The sequence below is a fragment of the Mytilus galloprovincialis genome, chromosome 7 (assembly GCF_965363235.1).
Source record: "Mytilus galloprovincialis chromosome 7, xbMytGall1.hap1.1, whole genome shotgun sequence".
Classification (NCBI taxonomy): Eukaryota; Metazoa; Mollusca; class Bivalvia; order Mytilida; family Mytilidae; genus Mytilus; species Mytilus galloprovincialis.
This window is the reverse complement of record NC_134844.1, coordinates 7,980,001-7,997,759: the sequence shown is the minus strand read 5'-3', so window position 1 is coordinate 7,997,759 and position 17,759 is coordinate 7,980,001. Positions and strand designations below refer to the sequence as shown.

General features: G+C 33.1%; 1 protein-coding gene across 3 annotated transcripts in view; it reads left to right on the top strand.

The window, feature by feature from the left end:
• Positions 1 to 59: 59 nt before the first annotated feature.
• Positions 60 to 17,759, top strand: part of LOC143082236 (LIM domain only protein 3-like) — a 125,476-nt gene continuing 107,776 nt past the window's right edge. Inside the window, exons 1-2 of one of the 3 annotated variants that reach the window (XM_076257821.1) lie at positions 60 to 93; positions 4,498 to 4,600. In XM_076257821.1, the coding sequence (XP_076113936.1) occupies positions 4,555 to 4,600 (46 nt within the window). In that variant the 5' untranslated portion in view covers positions 60 to 93; positions 4,498 to 4,554. Of the gene's footprint in view, positions 94 to 4,497; positions 4,601 to 14,530; positions 14,694 to 17,759 lie in introns of those variants that run through there. The other 2 variants (XM_076257822.1, XM_076257825.1) reach the window with 2 other exon arrangements.

The window sequence follows — 17,759 nt, the reverse complement described above, 5'->3', positions numbered from 1 at the left end:
AATAATAAATAGCTTTTTGGGTTTGAGATTTTCTAAGTAAAAGTCGAAGACGGAATATATTAGATTTTCCGGAAAGAAAAATAACATGGCTTGGTAAAAAACTATTCATATAACAGTTAAAGATTATGTACACATTTTTATTTGTTAATCAAAAGAATTACAAAAAAATATGATCTACATTATAATCGATTCTGTTTCGTCACTTTGGTGTGTCACATCGATAGGAAAAAAAGTTGCTTTGCTATTTTGTCACATTTTATTGTCCAATAATTTATGATTTCTACTGATTTGCATTCTTTTCCTTTAACTTTGTCCTGTGCATTTTTTACCTTCACAAATTAATGTAAAGAAAGGCTATCATTGAAAAGGTTATATATGCATTTACAGGGACACATCCAGGATTTTGCACGCTTTGGGTTATTAAAAATTGGGGAGGGTCTGGGTACCATACATGCACCTTATTGCTAATCCCGGCTGACACAGCCGCTTGAACTTTTGATGCATACAACAATCACTTTTCCATTGTGGCGTCAGATATTTTGTTTTATAACGGCAAAATTTTACGGAAACCTGTGTGATGTCTAGAAACGGCGGACAAATAGCGATAAGGTGTATTACGTCCCCAGCAGCTCTGTGGCCCTGGTTATGGGAATGAAGGTATCCGGTCTGTTCATTCACATCATACATTGGGTCAGGTTACCCAAACAGATGTCCAACCAGGGTCCATTGGTCCTATTTTTTTGTAATTGAAAATTAAGTGTTTGGCGAAAGATGCTTCTAGTTTATTAATTATAATAATGCAATCATATAAAATAATAGTTATCTAAATTTTGAACAGGGTAGACACCTTAAATTAAATACCTTTGGAAAAAAGATCATGTCCTCTATGTAAAAAGGAGGTAGAAGATGAATACCATTTTGCTTTAAAATGTCAAATTTTAGACATGTTAGAAGAATTTTAAGGCAAAAACTTTTTCAGGAAGTAGAGAGTATAGTTCCAGATTTCACAAAATGTCTGATGAGGAAAAATTTGCATTTATGTTTACATTCAATGAGTATGATGTTACTAAAATTATTGTAGCTTTATATGTATTAAGAAACAGCCTAGCCATGCTAGCTGATAAGAAAAACTAGTCGATGTAACAAAGTTATGGCTATTTTTTATTTTTCTTATAGTATTTATTATGATATATTATAACAATTGCATTATGAGTTTCGTACTTGTACTTTCAAATTTGCAAAAGGATCACCTCCCCCAAAACATCTAAATATAGTCTTATAGAATGTGAATGCTGTTTAAATTTAAATATTATATGTTTGTAATGATAATTTTTGTCATGTTTGTCTTGGTAACAATCCAATATTTGGATTTTACACCAATGAAATGATTTGATTAATTGATTTGATTTGCAATTATATTTAGTTATATAACTCATTATATGAGTTATATAATTTACAATGAACAAAGTGTTAATATGAAGTACCTAAACCCCATCTGGGTAAAAATTGATAATATTGATGATTAAAAAAAAAAAATCTGATACATGTACATAATAAAATGTGGCTGGAACACGCTCTTTACTTAAATCACAGGCTAACTAAAGAACACTTCAATTCAGATGGTGTAACAACTAACAATGGGGGTAATTCTAGTCCAAGACTTTATCAATTGGGTACAATGAGAATTGCCTCCCTTTGTAAGCAATTGACAATTAATAGTTTTAGGCGAATGAAGTTGCCAAAACAGGGAAGAAAAAGGATAAAAAGAAACAACTTGTGTAATCATGATCTTGTCTAGTGTTCACTAGTTCAATAAATAAAGGATACCCTTAATTATCACTAACAATACCATTCTTCCTGTTAACATATAAGAAAGTTAATGCGCAAAGGCTTGTCTTTGTAATAAAAACAAAAAACAACAACAAAAATAAACCGGCACATTTAAACATATTTCCACTCATATCTGATGAATACTCAGATATATATATGTATATATATATATGCAGATCCTGCTGTTTTCTTAAACCAAGTCCAAGGGCAACCACATTAAACTAAAAAAAGTACATTATTTATTTCATCAACAACATTGTAATTTAATATGTAATTGTTATCTTTAATTGTGTTTAGAGTAAAGTCACAAAAATACTGAATTCCCAAGAAAAGAAAATCAGAAAGTCCCTATAATCACATGCAAAATCAAATGACAAAACACATCAAAAAGGAATGGACAACAACTGTCATATTTCTGACTTTGTACTGGCATTTTCAAATGTAGAAAATGAACCTGGTTTTATAGTGCTAAACCTCTCACTTTGTACGACAGTCTCATCAAAATCAGTGCTACATGCAAAAGGCTGCAATAGATATGGATCATTTTCTATATTTGTAGATGAAACACGCATCTGGCGTATATACAAAATTTAGTCCTGGTATCTATGATGAGTTTATTTCATAAATTTATACACTCCTGTAAATACAGGGAAGAATCTTTCACTACACATTGGAACCAGTGTCCATAAGACATATACACTAGGGAACAATTGGCTTCCTTACAAATGCAGGGAACAAAAATCACAAATTTTACTAAACATATCTGCCTCATTCAGAGGATATTCCAAATGAATTTTGGGACTTAATGTACAATAACATGCCGGCATTTGCAGGGGAATATGTTTTTTCTTTAAGCATGGTAAATTCTAATACACACCTGCATATTCTGGGGAAGTAATCACATCTGGCATTGCAAGGGGTTTCACAGTATTATCATTATGTTTAGAGATAACACACAAAAATATTCCTGCCTTGACATGGGAATAGGATTTCTTTTTACAAATGGTAAATTCATTATAGTACATACATGAATAATCAGGGGAAGCAATCACAACTGACATTGCAGGGTGTTTCACAATATTATCATTACAATGTATGTTTGGAGTTATCATACAAAAAACCATCTACTTTTGCAGGGAATATTAATTGCTGTTAACCAATGGTTAATTCATTATAGTAGCACTGAAGTTGAATAATATTTATGATACAGACAATCCTTCGATGAATGTTGAACTGACAAGACTTTCAAGTCTCTGCTTTCACGAATGCATTTCCTGCAAACATGCAATAATTTTATAACATAAAGAACTTGTGCCATTTCAATGCTTTTGTCTAAGCATTTAAATGGCAAAATTCTTTTATGTTATGCATAATAAATATTTCACCTCTAACTAGCTGTGTGAGTCCAAAGTCTTCGACAATAACTCAAGGATTTGGTTTGGGCATGCTCATGTGGTCATGGCACATCATATTTCAGCTGATGAACCACGCTCTTGCTTCACCTGAAACTGCTATACGATTTTGTTTGTCATTGCAGGGGCAGATCCAGCCATTTAAAAAAGTAGGGTACCCAACACAGGATAAAGGGGGAGTTCAAACTATATGTCCCCATTCAACTGCATTGATCAGCTATAAAAAAAAAAAGGGGTGGTTCCAACCCCCAGACCCCCCTAACTCGTTCTGCATATCAAAAGAAGATAAAATGAAATCCTTATCCTTTAAATAAGCTGTAGGCTTCCTTGTTCTTTTATTTTCAATCGGATGTCCAAAAAAATCAAATACATAATAAAATGTTGCAAGAACATGCTTTCTACTTAACCCTTCCCTCCATTATGACACCTTTTGACGCCACCCCCTTTACTCCATAATGATGCCTTTTGACGCTTGTGTAGTAACTCAGTTGAAACGCTTTGACTACAAAATGTCAGCATCAGACTTAAAAAATTTGTATTCAATATGAAAAGGTTATTCATGAGAATATCCGACTTGAATTTCATTGATGAAATTTTTGTTTATTGATAAAATCCTATGCGAATCAAGTATGTTAAAAAATAATTCCATGGAGGAAAGGGTTAAACAACATCCTAACTTAAACCTGGATAAAGTAACAAGGGGGGAAATCTAGTACCCCTTATTGTTAACGTTTATGCGATACTTGTAGTAAAACCATCTTCAAGACTTTCAACATAAAGTCAATGGTCAATAAAGCAGGCAACCCATTTCTTGGTTAATGTTGGTTTATTTGTATGTTTTGGGGTTTAGTGTGCTGTTCATTGGTTAATGTTGGTTTATCTGTATGTTTTGGGGTTTAGTGTGCTGTTCATTTTAATTAGTGTACATTGTTGTTTAGGAGCCAGCTGAACAGTGCATCCTGGTTTCCATTCTCTATTATATTAACGGTAGTAGTGTACTCCTTTTGAATGATTGATATTGAACACTCTGATACTATCATGACTATCTGATACGTGTAGAGGATAATTCTCAGTATATAGGAATATTATCATTAATATGAAAATAATTTGGTCAAGGTTCAATTTTCATGGTAAGGTTATTCTATTTTTCTCTTGTTACTATATATTTCAGTACAAAGATGTTTTAATCACTGCAGCATTATAGTTTTTAAGGGGAATTATAATTTATTTTGTATGATATTGCTATGAATTTCAGATTGAATGGGCTGAAAATGAAAGAACTGGTGTTTAAAGAATTGTACAAAATGTAGCCATGAGGGTGTTGAAGAGTATTTACTATGACTCCCTGGGGATTGATGGTAAGTAAGAGCTTTTTATAACAACTCAAGAAATATTTTTATAAATGGTTAGTACTAGTTAATCAAAATGTTCCACTTCTTTTAATCAAACATTATTATTATTTTTCAATTAATCAGAACTGTTTGGTCAAGACATATATTATTACCTGCCAAAGTTAATAACAAATTGATGCTTTTGTGTAAATGTTTGTTTTGTATCTATATTTTGCAAGAACATTGGGTGGAAAACTCAAAAGCTTACTAAACCTTTAAACAGGCTATAATCACTTATTCAGAAGGGATATAGTTATGATACTGTTGTCAAGTCATTAAAGATGGCATTTTTATGCCCCTCCTGTAAAGGAGGGGGCATTCAGTTTTACTCTTATCTGTCTGTATGTGTGTCCCAAAGTTGGTTTATAGATATAGAAAGATTTTGTATGAGTGCAAACATTCTGTAAACATTCCACACTTTGGTAAATTTATCTTTTCATATCTCTTGTATGTATTACATGTGATCTTATGCCACACTATTTGGATCTATTAAGATACAGTCCTCAGGTGTTTATAAAACATTAATCTGTCAGATATGAGTACTAAAGTTTTTGGAATTTGTCTTGCATATATATTGGCATGTAAGAGCTTCAAACTTTCACATTTAGTGATAACAGCAAAAACTGCACATATCTTGTAATTAATATTTAGATATGAACAACATATGAAAACCCAAGAACATAATTAGCAACCATATGTATTATACTGAGGGATGTAAATGTGAGTAAAAAATCTTTTGGGTAAAGTTGTTGCAGATATACAGCTTGACAAAATACTGAGCATGAATTGCAATTTCTTGTTAAATATTTTAATTTAGACATATTGAGGCCATAATATGTTTGTTTGCCCTAACCCTACCTACCTTAAAAAAATAGCTGCCTACTCAATATCTTTTATTGTCCCTAATGTCAAAAAGTTTGTTTTTTTTAATAAAATTAAAAAAAACATTTGACGCTTTAATTTCTCTTTGTTGAAAAAAAAGAAAAGAAAATACCTATCTACCTACTCACTGTTTCAACCTTTGGGAAGGGTTTGGACAAACCAAAATGATTTTAAGTGTGGCCTGATGATATCAAAGTGATATCACTTGACACAAGTAACTTTTCTGTACTTAAGTGTCTAGATTTATTATAACTGTTTCATTTATCGGTAACTTTTAACTAATTTAAAAGGCTTTTCTACATCATTTGTTCTTTGATTGAGAGTTTTCTTATTGGTGGTCATACCACATCTCCTCATTTTCATATTTTTATTTTTTAAAGTTTTTTTAATTTACTATTTATTTGAAAATTTTGGGGTCCAAATAGTGGCTCTTATCTAAAATGTATTGGCCTATATAAATTAAAAGTTTATGGATTTTTAAAATTTTACAGCATGTTTTCCCTCATGATTCCTAGACTCCTAGTCCAAATATTTTTTACAGCAGATGACCGTGAGGGCATTCTGGCATATTGCTGTTGCCTAGATTTCTGTAATATTCGTTTTGGGTTTTTAACCAATCTATAAACATGATTAATACAACGACATCATCACTAAACTAACATTCCTTATCGCTTGTTATAAATTCATTTCTTCAATGAATACTCATCGAATACTCTTTGAAAGAGATAAATTAATAATATTAAAATGTTTTGTTACATGTATATACATAAAAGTGAAAAATTCTTAATATCTATGCAAACACATGCGGAAGAATATCTCAAGAAAGTTTGCAATCTTTAGGAAAGATAACTCTGCATGGATGAATAAACATTTTTTGTGGGAAAATACAAATGCCTACTCAAATCCATTCTATTAGAAAATAGAATTATTACAGAAGAGTTTTGTGTCCACCATCCACTTGCACTGTACTACTATTAATATAGTAGAATAGACTGATATGCAAATACATGAAAATTATATATACATGTAACTGTAGTATACAAGTATTAATATAATTTATAGCTATTTTATGAAATTTTCCTTTGATCTAGCTGACTGATAATTTCCTTTCTCAGCAGAGTCGAGTGATATGAAAATTATCGCTAGTAACTAAGGGGGCACTTGGCATTGCTAATGAAGTTGACATGAAATTTACGTCATCAAAGCTAAAATAGCGATAAACAGATTATCATTGGTCATCCATACCGGCTCAAGTGAGAAAATCAATCTCGTTGAGATGATCAACGATAATCTATATAAGTATCACTACAATATAATTGTTATTACGGTGTGGATGAATTCCCTATCATTAATTTATCATCCAAGCACAAACCTGTCCCAGAAAAAATTATATGATTGTCTGTACATTTTCCTCACTTTAAGGTATAGAGATGTGATTTTTTTTTCTGAGACAAGTGCTTTTCAGCCATCGACAAGAACTTGCAGTCATCTGATGTTCAATACTTTAGTACTTTGATTTTTTTTAGGGGTGTAAAGTGTGTTCTTGATATTTTTTTATATTAATATATATTGAGTTATCTCCCTTTGGATACTGACAGAACTTTGTATGCAGTTGTAACAGAAATCAGATAAAAACATATAGCTGACTAAACTTAGATAATTATAATATTAAATGATAACAGAATTGCAGAAATAACCATGAAGAATAATTGCTATAACTGACCAGAAAAAAATACCACAGTTGTTAAAACATTTGGCATCCCATAATATTTAACTATTTGAATATTGGTCATGAAGTGGTAATGATGAAGATAGAAATAGAATATTTATTCATTTGTTAAAAAACTTAATTGAAAACTTGCAAAAAATTCCACTCTCAGAAATCATATTGAGCATTACAATGTTGAAAATAAATTAGTTAATATAGTTTTAGTAATAATTGTGTAATTAAATATTGAAGATTGACAATTGTTTCCCAGCTGTACAAATAATTGTTGTAATAAGAAGGCTATTATTGAGAGGTTTTATTTCAGATCAATTGCTCCATAACTTTGAAGTTATCGCAGCTTTTTCTAGAAAAATTACTTTAAGTTGAAGGGCTAAATTCATTTGCTTAACATGTTGTGATGGTAGAACTGTTAATTATCCAGTTTGATTGGGGGCAAATATCTGGAGATTGCCCCACTGTTTTCAAGGCTGGTTGGGTATGTTAGGAGTACACCACACTATTTATATTTGTTCCCAGTCTTTTAATGTATTTGGAGAATGCCACATTATTTTTCTCTAGTCAAATAATGTATTTGGAGAATGCCACACTAGTTATTTTCAGCTTGATAATATCAAGTGAACACATCAGTCTGGTTGAGGTAATATTTTTACAGTGTATTGGTCAATTTAAAAATTTGTGTTTTTGTCTGTTTTTGTAGACTACATTTTTAGCAATAGGTCTGTCTGTCTGTCCGTCTGTCTGTCATGCACTTGTAACTTGAAAACAACTTATCCAAATTTCATGAAACTTATAATAGTTGTTTCTTATGATGGTCAAATGATCTGTATACTTTTTGGTGAAAATAGGATTAAAACTTTTTGAGTTACAGGACTTTGTAGTTCTAAAACAGGGGGTATTTTTTCTCATGCCGCACAGTATCTTAAAAATGATTCATGATTATTGCTTACAACTTTACACACTTTTTAGTTATATTATTCTAAAGATCTGTATACTTTTTGGTGATGATTCAAAATTCTATATTAGAGTATTTGAGTTTTTTTTGTAAAAAAAGGGGGGTCACATGTTGCGCTGTATCTCAAAAATAATTTATGATTATTGCCTAAGACTTTCCACACTTCATCTTAATTCTTAAGATCTGTATACTTTTTGGTGATGATTCAAAATTTATTTTAGAGTTATTAATTTTTTTTTATAAATAAGGGGGGGGGTGGTGTTCACATATTGGGCCGTATCTCGGAAATGATTTATAATTATTGCATAAAACCTCACACACAAGACGACTGGCGTATCATGAGCTATTGGCGCAGCTGTTTATTATGGTTTATTGGTCAAAGTTAAGCTTTCCTAGTTAAGTCTATTTCTTAAATACTAATAGCAATAGATCAGCTATATTTGATGCATGAAATGATTGCAAGGTGTACCTGTCTAACAGGTCATGGTTCATTTAATCTTGACCTCATTTTCATGGATTACTGATAATGTTAAGGTTTATGTGATGCTTGAAGTTAAACTATTGACATAAAATCAATCTTGGTTGAAATAAAGCAGGCGAGAGATTTTAGAGTGCCCATTCTTTTTATACGACCTCAAAAATTAAAAAAAAATTGGTCGTATACATGTATTGGTATCTCGTTGTCTGCGTCGTCAGCATTGTCAGCATCGTTCAAAGACGGATGAAATCAGGATAATATTACTTTAGTATAAGTAAATAGAAATCAGTAAAATTTTAACACAAGGTTTATGTCCATTAAAGGAAGGTTGGGATAAATTTGGGGGTTTTGGTCCCGATAGTTCAGTAATTCCGGGTCAAAAGGGTCCAAAATTAAACTTTGTTTGATTTCATAAAAAATTGAATTAATGAGGTTCTGTCTGTCTGTATTTCCCACTTATGAAATTAGGATGGGTACGTCACAGATTCCTTTCGGCTATTATGTGACGGGTTGGTCTGCGCACAATTAGTCGCGCTTGCTGAGGAGTGCTGATTTAAACTCCTCGGTAGTAGTGGCGCACACTACTGAGTCTTCCAGATGGTTCCAGTTTATTGCAGTGCGCACAAAAATAGAGTTCTTGAATTGTTCTGTCTTACTGGTTGGAACTATTACCGCACGTTTGTTGTTACGGACTTGGTGGTCTATAATGTTTTTTGTTACAAAGTTATTGTACGTTGTTGCTTTGATTTGTCTCTTTGGTCTGTGAAATTTGATTAAATCGTCGGGAGGAAGCGCTGGTATCTTCCCCTCAACCACTTTGAAAAAGAAGATCAGTTGTTGTTGTTGGCGTCTTGATTGTAATGACGGGAGCTGAAGTTCTTTTAGCATTTTTGTCATACATCCTTCCTCTCTTGATTTGTAGTCTTTGGTAATGAATCTAGCACCTCTCTTTTGTATGGATTCTAGTTTGTCAATGTCTTTTTGGGTATATGGGTCCCAAATAATTGATCCATACTCCATAATTGATCGTATGAGAGCTATATATGCTGTTTTACGGCATTCCATAGGACAGTGTTGTAGGTTCCTTCTAAGGAAGCCTAGGGTAGAACTGGCTTTGTTACATGTATTTGTTATTTGTTCTTTCCATTTAAGATCTTCTTGTATTTGGAGTCCTAGGTATGGGTTGGATGACACTTGTTCAAGCGTGTGGTTGTTAAGGTTGTAAAATCGCTGACTCTTACTTTTCAGACTAAGCATATAACATTTTTTGGCGTTGAAGCGCATACCCCAGTCGTCGGCCCATTTTTCTAGTGATTTCAGATCCTCTTGTAGTTTGTTATGGTCATTTTGGTTTTTGATTTCCCGGTACAGCAGACAATCGTCTGCAAATAGTCAGACTGATAAGTTTACTGCCTCTGGGAGATCATTTATGTGACACAGGAAGAGGATGGGTCCTAGTACCGTTCTTTTGGGGACTCCGGATTCAACTGAAGCATTTCTTGAGTTTTCTCCATCAAGTTGGACTCGCATTTTTCTTTCGGTTAGGAATGAAGTTAGCCATTTGTGGATATTTCCTCTAATTCCATATTGGTTTATTTTGTGCAAGAGTCTATCATGAGGTACTGTGTCAAACGCTTTTGAAAAATCCAGAATCGCAATATCTACTTGGTTTCCTTTATCGTAGGATTGTAGCATATCATGGATTGTAATGGCAAGTTGGGTCTCACAGGAGTATCCAGATCTAAAGCCATGGTTTAGTGATGTTAATACATTATGCTTTTCCAGATGTTTAAGTATATGACGGCATATGATGTGCTTGAGTAGTTTACATGGTACTGATGTCAATGAGACTGGCCTGTAGTTTTCGGCCGCATGTCGGTCTCCTTTCTTGAATATGCTAGAGATGTTTGCATTTCTCCAATCCTCTGGTAGTGTACCACTGTCTAGTGAGAGCTGGAATAAGAGTGTTATTATTGGTGCCAGATGTTCGGCGCATTGTTTTAGTACTCTGTTTGGTATGTTGTCAGGCCCTGATGCTTTGGATGGGTTGACTTTCTGTAGCAGCTTTTTTACTCCTTCTGATCCGATGGTAATTTGATGTATGGAGTCTTTTACCCTGATGTTTGTTTTGGGTAGTGTTTGAGTTGTTCCTTTTGTGAAGACGGAAGCAAATTGCTCCAGTAGAATTTGCACCTTCTCCTTACTGTCGTTATGAGCTGTCCATGTTTCTTTAGTGGTGCAACCCCTATGTTGTCTTGTTTCCTTGACTTAACATACTTCCAGAAGGGTTTTGTGTTGTTCTTGTTCATTCCTTCAATTATAGCGTCGTTAATATAATTGTTTTCTGCTTTCCTAATTTCCCTTTTGCATGTTTTTTGGAAATGGCGGTAGTTTGTCCATGATTTTGTTCTTTTGGCCTGGTTATACAAGTTTTGTTTTTTCTTCAGCATCTTTTTGATCTTTTGTGTTATCCATGGTAGTCTGTTGTTGGACTTGACTATTTTTGATGGTATGTTTTTATCAAGGCTGGCAAATAGGTGTTTCTTGAACATTAGCCATGCTTCGTTGACATTTTGGTTGTTTTGGATGCTGTTACTTATCTGTGATAATAGTGAATCTAGATCTTTATTCACTTCATCCCAGTTGGCTCTTGCCCAGGTGTAGACTTTCCGAGGATTAGATTTGTAGTAGAAAGGTTTGATATCTGTATCAGTTATGATGATTGCATGGTCAGAAATACCTGGTATGTTTGTTGATGTTTTCATAAGTGACGGGTTTGTTGTGAATACAAGGTCCAGTAGGTTGTTTTCCCTTGTTGGTTCTTCGTGGAATTGTGTGAGGCCAAATTGAGTTGTGATGTTTACGAGCTGTTTTTGAACTTCTGGATCTTGAGCATCTTTCCTAATGGTGAGGTTGTCCCACATTATGTCTGGGCAGTTGAAATCGCCTGTAAGTATGATGTTACTGCTTTTGTTCTCCTCTGTGATTTTTTCCAGGGATTTTTCTAGTTCTTCTAGTTGGGCTTTGTTTCTATGTGGCATGTAGAATGAGCCGATGATTAGGTCTTGGGCTGTTTTTAGTTTGAGCTTTACCCATTCAATTTCACATTTTGTTATGTATTGTGGTTGTTCAGTACTAATCATGCTGTTGTGGACTAAGATGAATACTCCTCCTCCTAAGGTACCCCTGTCATTCCTGAATGATGTGTAATTATCAGGGAATACTTCAGCTGATTTTATAGCATCTTTAGTTGGATTCTTTCCTGGTTTTACCCCTTTTAGCCAAGATTCTGTGCCAATAATGATATCTGGCTTTGTGTATTGTATTGTTGTTTTGAATTCCGAGGTTTTATCTTTGATGCTTCTGCAGTTTACCGTCATGATTCTGAGGTTTCTTTTATTGATGATGTTAAAGGGTGGTGGTGTTGTGTCCTTTACGCTGTTTCTTGTACTGTTTACAACTGACCGATTTTTGGTTATTGGTTTGTCTTTTGGACTGCTTGTTACAAGCGGACTAAATGATGAAGAAAAGGAGTCCATAAAGCTGAGGTCTGTTGTTAGAGGTTCGTAATAGCTTATGTTTTCAATCTCGTATGCATGGTAAGTGAATGAGGATACATTTAGGCTGTCACATTTGCAGCACATCCATTGCACGTTTGACCTTTGTAGAAGTTCGTAATCTGTTGTGCACAGTTCGATGCATGAGCGGTGGTTCTTTGATATGCTGAATCTAACCTTGTATTAAGATTCTTAATTTTTGGTCCTGTTTTCAAATTGGTCTACATTAAAGTCCTTTAAGGGTCCAAAATTAAACTTAATTTGATTTTAACAAAAATTGAATTCTTGAGGTTCTTTGATATGCTGACTCTGAACATGTACTTAGATTTTTGGGCCCAGTTTTCAAGTTGGTCAAAATCGAGGTCCAAAATTAAACTTTGTTTGATTTCAACAAAAATTGAATCGATGGGGTTCTTTGATATGCTGAATATTACCCTATGTATTTAGATTTATGATATTTGGGCCCGGTTATCAAATTGGTCCATACTGAGGTCTAAAGCGTCAAAAATTGAACTTTATTAGATTTCCACAATAATTGAATTCTGGGGGTTCTTTGATATGCTGAATGTATTTAAATTTTAGATATTGGACCATAATAGGTAAATGTCCAATTTTAAAATTTTAAAGTTTTTAAGTTTAAGTTCTTAGGCCACATTCATTCTGTGTCTAGAAACCTATGTTGTGTCAACTATTTAATCACAATCCAAATTCAGAACTGTATCAAGCTTGGATGTTGTGTCCATACTTGCCCCAACTGTTCAGGGTTCGACCTCTGTGGTCGTAAAAAGCTGTGCCCTGCGATGCATCTGGTTTTCGTTGTTGTTACAGAAATTTTGCCATTGGTATTTTCTTTTAAATTGTTTTACATATTCATCCCAGAAGCTTTTATTTTTTAAGCTTAGTTTACATCATGAGTTTTGCTCATTGTTAAAGGCTTAATAATAATGATCTTTAATTGTTCACATCTGTATCCTTTGGCCCATTATAGATAGTCGTCTCATAGGCCAAAAAAAAACAACTCTTCATTATTTTAGATTAATTGCTGCGATATCTTCAGGATAATATAGTGACATATATATTAGGTTATAAGAAGACATGATTTTTCTTTCATCAGTTTAAGTAATGTGATATAACTGTAAGCAGCTTTGTAACACCTTTGTTTTAACCTGTGATTTTGTCATCTGTAATGCATGCACTGAGGATTATTATCCGATACTTTTAATTTGTTCATGGATTGATTTAAGTGAATCTGAATTATAGATAATTGTATGTTTACTTGGTGATACCAAAGATTATCATACAAATCCTTGGTGATACAATACTGGATTATATTTTAGAACATGAACTGAAGATAAATTTCTGCTTTTTCAGGTTAAAAAAATTGTCGTGATTTTTAAAGTATTTAACCCTTGAAACACACATGTCAATTGCAACTGTGTACAAATTAAAAAAAATCCTTAAAATTGAACACTATGTATCTTTGTATTAGTAATATTTTTCTGTTGTTGCAAAAATCAATCCTCATTTAGGAGCTTGAAAATATAGTTTATGATTCTTACAAGACCTATTAGGCCAAATAAAAAAGTATGTGTGGTTCCAGTTACATCTGAAAAAAAGTTAGGGTAGGTAGGTAGGGATTTTTTTTTATTTTATGGTTTTTTTTTACATTGAGTCTATGGGAGCAACATTCTGACTTTGACAGTGCTTAATGAAAATTGACAATAAAATCTTTAGGGTAGGCTATTTTTAAGCCGAAAAAGTAGGGACGGTACGGTTACTGGAACCACACATATATTTTTATTTGGCCTTACAGTAATTTTCATGTATGAAAATGTCCCTAAGTTTTAAACTATGATACTCTGAACAGATGACCAGTTAGGGCGACACATGTGTGAAATAAACTAGGTTATTACTTTATGAGAAAATATATAGCGAATTAAACTTTCAAAATAGTCTCAACAAGTTAAAAAGGATAGGGAAACACTTAATAAACAGTTGGTTCAACAAATAAATTGTAATTTTCTGTAATCAGTGTGCAGCCAGAGGAAAGGATATGCTGATTAAGTGTTATACAAGGTTTAAATTCTGTTCAGTTTCAGCAAACAATTTACATAAAAAAACTTTTTTATTTAAATTGAATCATTTAAATTTAAATGTATTAAATTCAGACTGACAAATCCCTGCACAATTCATCAAATAAGTCATCATAAATTACAGTTTGAGAGTTTTATGAAGTATTAAGTGGATGAAGAATAAGACAGATCTGTTGACCTTGTCAAGGTCGTTAATTCAATCTACTTTATTTTAATCCTACTTTATATCTGGTGGTTATGGATAACTTTTCTGTCTCCTTATGTTAGTTTTACAACCTATTGTTAACTGTAACATACCACAATGTTAGGATTTATAATACTACTTATAGGGAATGTTTAAATCTTGCCATAATATTACTGTAATGTCTGGTAAGTTTATTTTCTAACTTTTCTTATATATATTTTTGAGTCTGGGAGACTGAGTACAAATGTATCTATTTGTCAGTAAAGGTCAAGCTGTAAGTCCAGGGCATGTTATGACAAATGATAAATTAAAGATAAAGAAGTCAGTTTGAAGACTATATATATATGTGCTTCTTACTTAGGACATGCACATACAGAATATGGAGGGTTTAGCTAGTTTGCTAGTACAAAGCCCTCTCCATAATCTGGGACATTGGTGTAACGTTACTACAAAATAAGAATATACTATAAAAATCAGTGGAAAAGGACATAACTCAATCAGATGGATACGCAGCAGAAAACATCAAACGAAAATACTGGTGTAGCAGCATATATCTAGATGCTAAAGCTAACCATACCTTTGAACAGATTTATTCAGAAGGAATAAAGTTACGATACTGTTGTCAGGTAGTTTAAGATGACATATTTAGGTATAAATATTGATTCACTAATAGGGTCTTAGCATGAGAATTAAACACATCTATACTATTAAACGAGAAGACTGTCATTTTGTGTGTCGCTTCTATTCCTTCTACAATAAATTTTTCATCATCATCCTCTGTGTTCTTTAGGTAACATGCATAGTCGCGTTTGTCATCTATTCTTATGATTATTCAGATTGAGTTATTTTGGGAGAAAAACGACAAAATAGGTGTCCAGATATTGTTTCTGTCATCAGACTGGCTTTTAGTCATAAATAAGACTTCCGGTTTTAAACTTGCACAACAACAACCAATCGTATGGTAGATTACAAAAATGAAAAATAAATAAGCCAATCAGAGCGTCCTCCATATCATGGTTTTTAGATCGCAAGAACCACAACTATTTTACCTCCTTAGAGACAATTATTTTTCACGTTTATCCACATGTAATCTACGATTATACTACTGTAATAAATAGGGATTACTGTTTTCTAAAATATTTACTATCTAAGGGGTCATACCAGTTGCATACATATTGAAATAAGTAAAACGTGGAAACAAGAAATTCAATGTGTCAATAGTATACGGATGCCACATCGATACTATCATTTTCTAAGTTAAGTGGACCATGAAATGGAGTAAAATCTCTAATTTGACATTAAAATTAGAAATATCATATCATAGGGAACATATTTACTAAGTTTCGAGTTGGTTGGACTTCAACTTCATCAAAAACTACCTCGACAAAAACTTTAACTGTTTAACCAGTGAAGCGGGACAGACGAACGGACGCACAGACTATAAAACATAATGCCCATAAATGGGACATAAAAAATTATTGGTGAAAATGAAAGTAGTGATTTGGCCAAAATGAAAATAGGGTAGAGATAAGAGGGAGGAAGGACTTATTCGGGACGTCAGGATCAGGTGTTTTTAAGCTCAGGATTTCGGCATCGATCCTTCTACGGGATGCGGGAATATTTTGGGATGTCGGGATATGAATTTCGTTAAAATACGCAACTCGGTATTTCATGTAAGCCCGGGATTTCAGGACCACTCCTCAAATGAGCTTTAGTCATTTATACGAGATTCAAATCCTACCATTGGCATGTTGATAGCTGCTCTCAAAAGGAAAAGCACTGATGGATTGTCCTAGCACATATTTTATTAGAATAAAAATGGTCTAGCAGTTTCATTTATTTCATGTTTGAAGCAGTGCTAATTATACGACCGCAAAAATTTAAATTTTTCGTCGTATATTGCTATCACGTTGGCGTCGTCGTCGTCGTCGTCCGAATACTTTTAGTTTTCGCACTCTAACTTTAGTAAAAGTGAATAGAAATCTATGAAATTTTAACACAAGGTTTATGACCACAAAAGGAAGGTTGGGATTGATTTTGGGAGTTTTGATCCCAACATTTTAGGAATTAGGGGCCAAAAAGGGCCCAAATAAGCATTTTCTTGGTTTTTGCACAATAACTTAAGTTTAAGTAAATAGAAATCTATGAAATTTTGACACAAGGTTTATGACCACAAAAGGAAGGTTGGGATTGATTTTGAAAGTTTTGGTTCTAACAGTTTAGGAATTAGGGGCCAAAAAAGGGCCCAAATAAGCATTATTCTTGGTTTTCGCACAATAACTCTAGTTTAAGTATATAGAAATCAATAAAATTTAAACACAAGGTTTATGACCACAAAAGAAAGGTTGGTATTGATTTTGGGAGTTGAGGTCTGAACAGTTTAGGAATTAGGGGCCAAAAAGGGACCCAAGTAAGCATTATTCTTGGTTTTCGCACCATAACTTTAGTTTAAGTAAATAGAAATCTATGAAATTTAAACTCAAGGTTTATGACCACTAAAGGAAGGTTGGGTTTGATTTTGGGAGTTTTGGTCCCAACAGTTTAGGAATAAGGGGCCCAAAGGGTCCAAAATTGAACTTAGTTTGATTTCATCAAAAATTGAATAATTGGGGTTCTTTGATATGCCGAATCTAACTGTGTATGTAGATTCTTAATTTTTGGTCCTGTTTTCAAATTGGTCTACATTAAGGTCCAAAGGGTCCAAAATTAAACTTAGTTTGATTTTGACAAAAATTGAATCCTTGGGGTTCTTTGATATGCTGATTCTAAAAATGTACTTAGATTTTTGATTATTGGCCAAGTTTTCAAGTTGGTCCAAATCAGGTCCAAATTAAACTTTGTTTGATTTCATCAAAAATTGAATATTTGGGGTTCTTTGATATGCCAAATCTTACTGTGTATGTAGATTCTTAATTTTTAGTCCCGTTTTCAAATTGGTCTACATTAAAGTCCAAAGGGTCCAAAATTAAACTAAGTTTGATTTTAACAAAAATTGAATTCTTGAGCTTTTTTAATATGCTGAAACTTAACATGTACTTAGATTTTTGATTATGGGCCCAGTTTTCAAGTTGGTTCAAATCAGGATCCAAAATTATTATATTAAGTATTGTGCAATAGCAAGAAATTTTCAATTGCACAGTATTCAGCAATAGCAAGAAATCTTCAATTGCACAGTATTGTGCAATAGCAAGAAATTTTCAATTGCACAGTATTGCGCAATAGCAAGAAATCTTCAATTGCACAGTATTGTG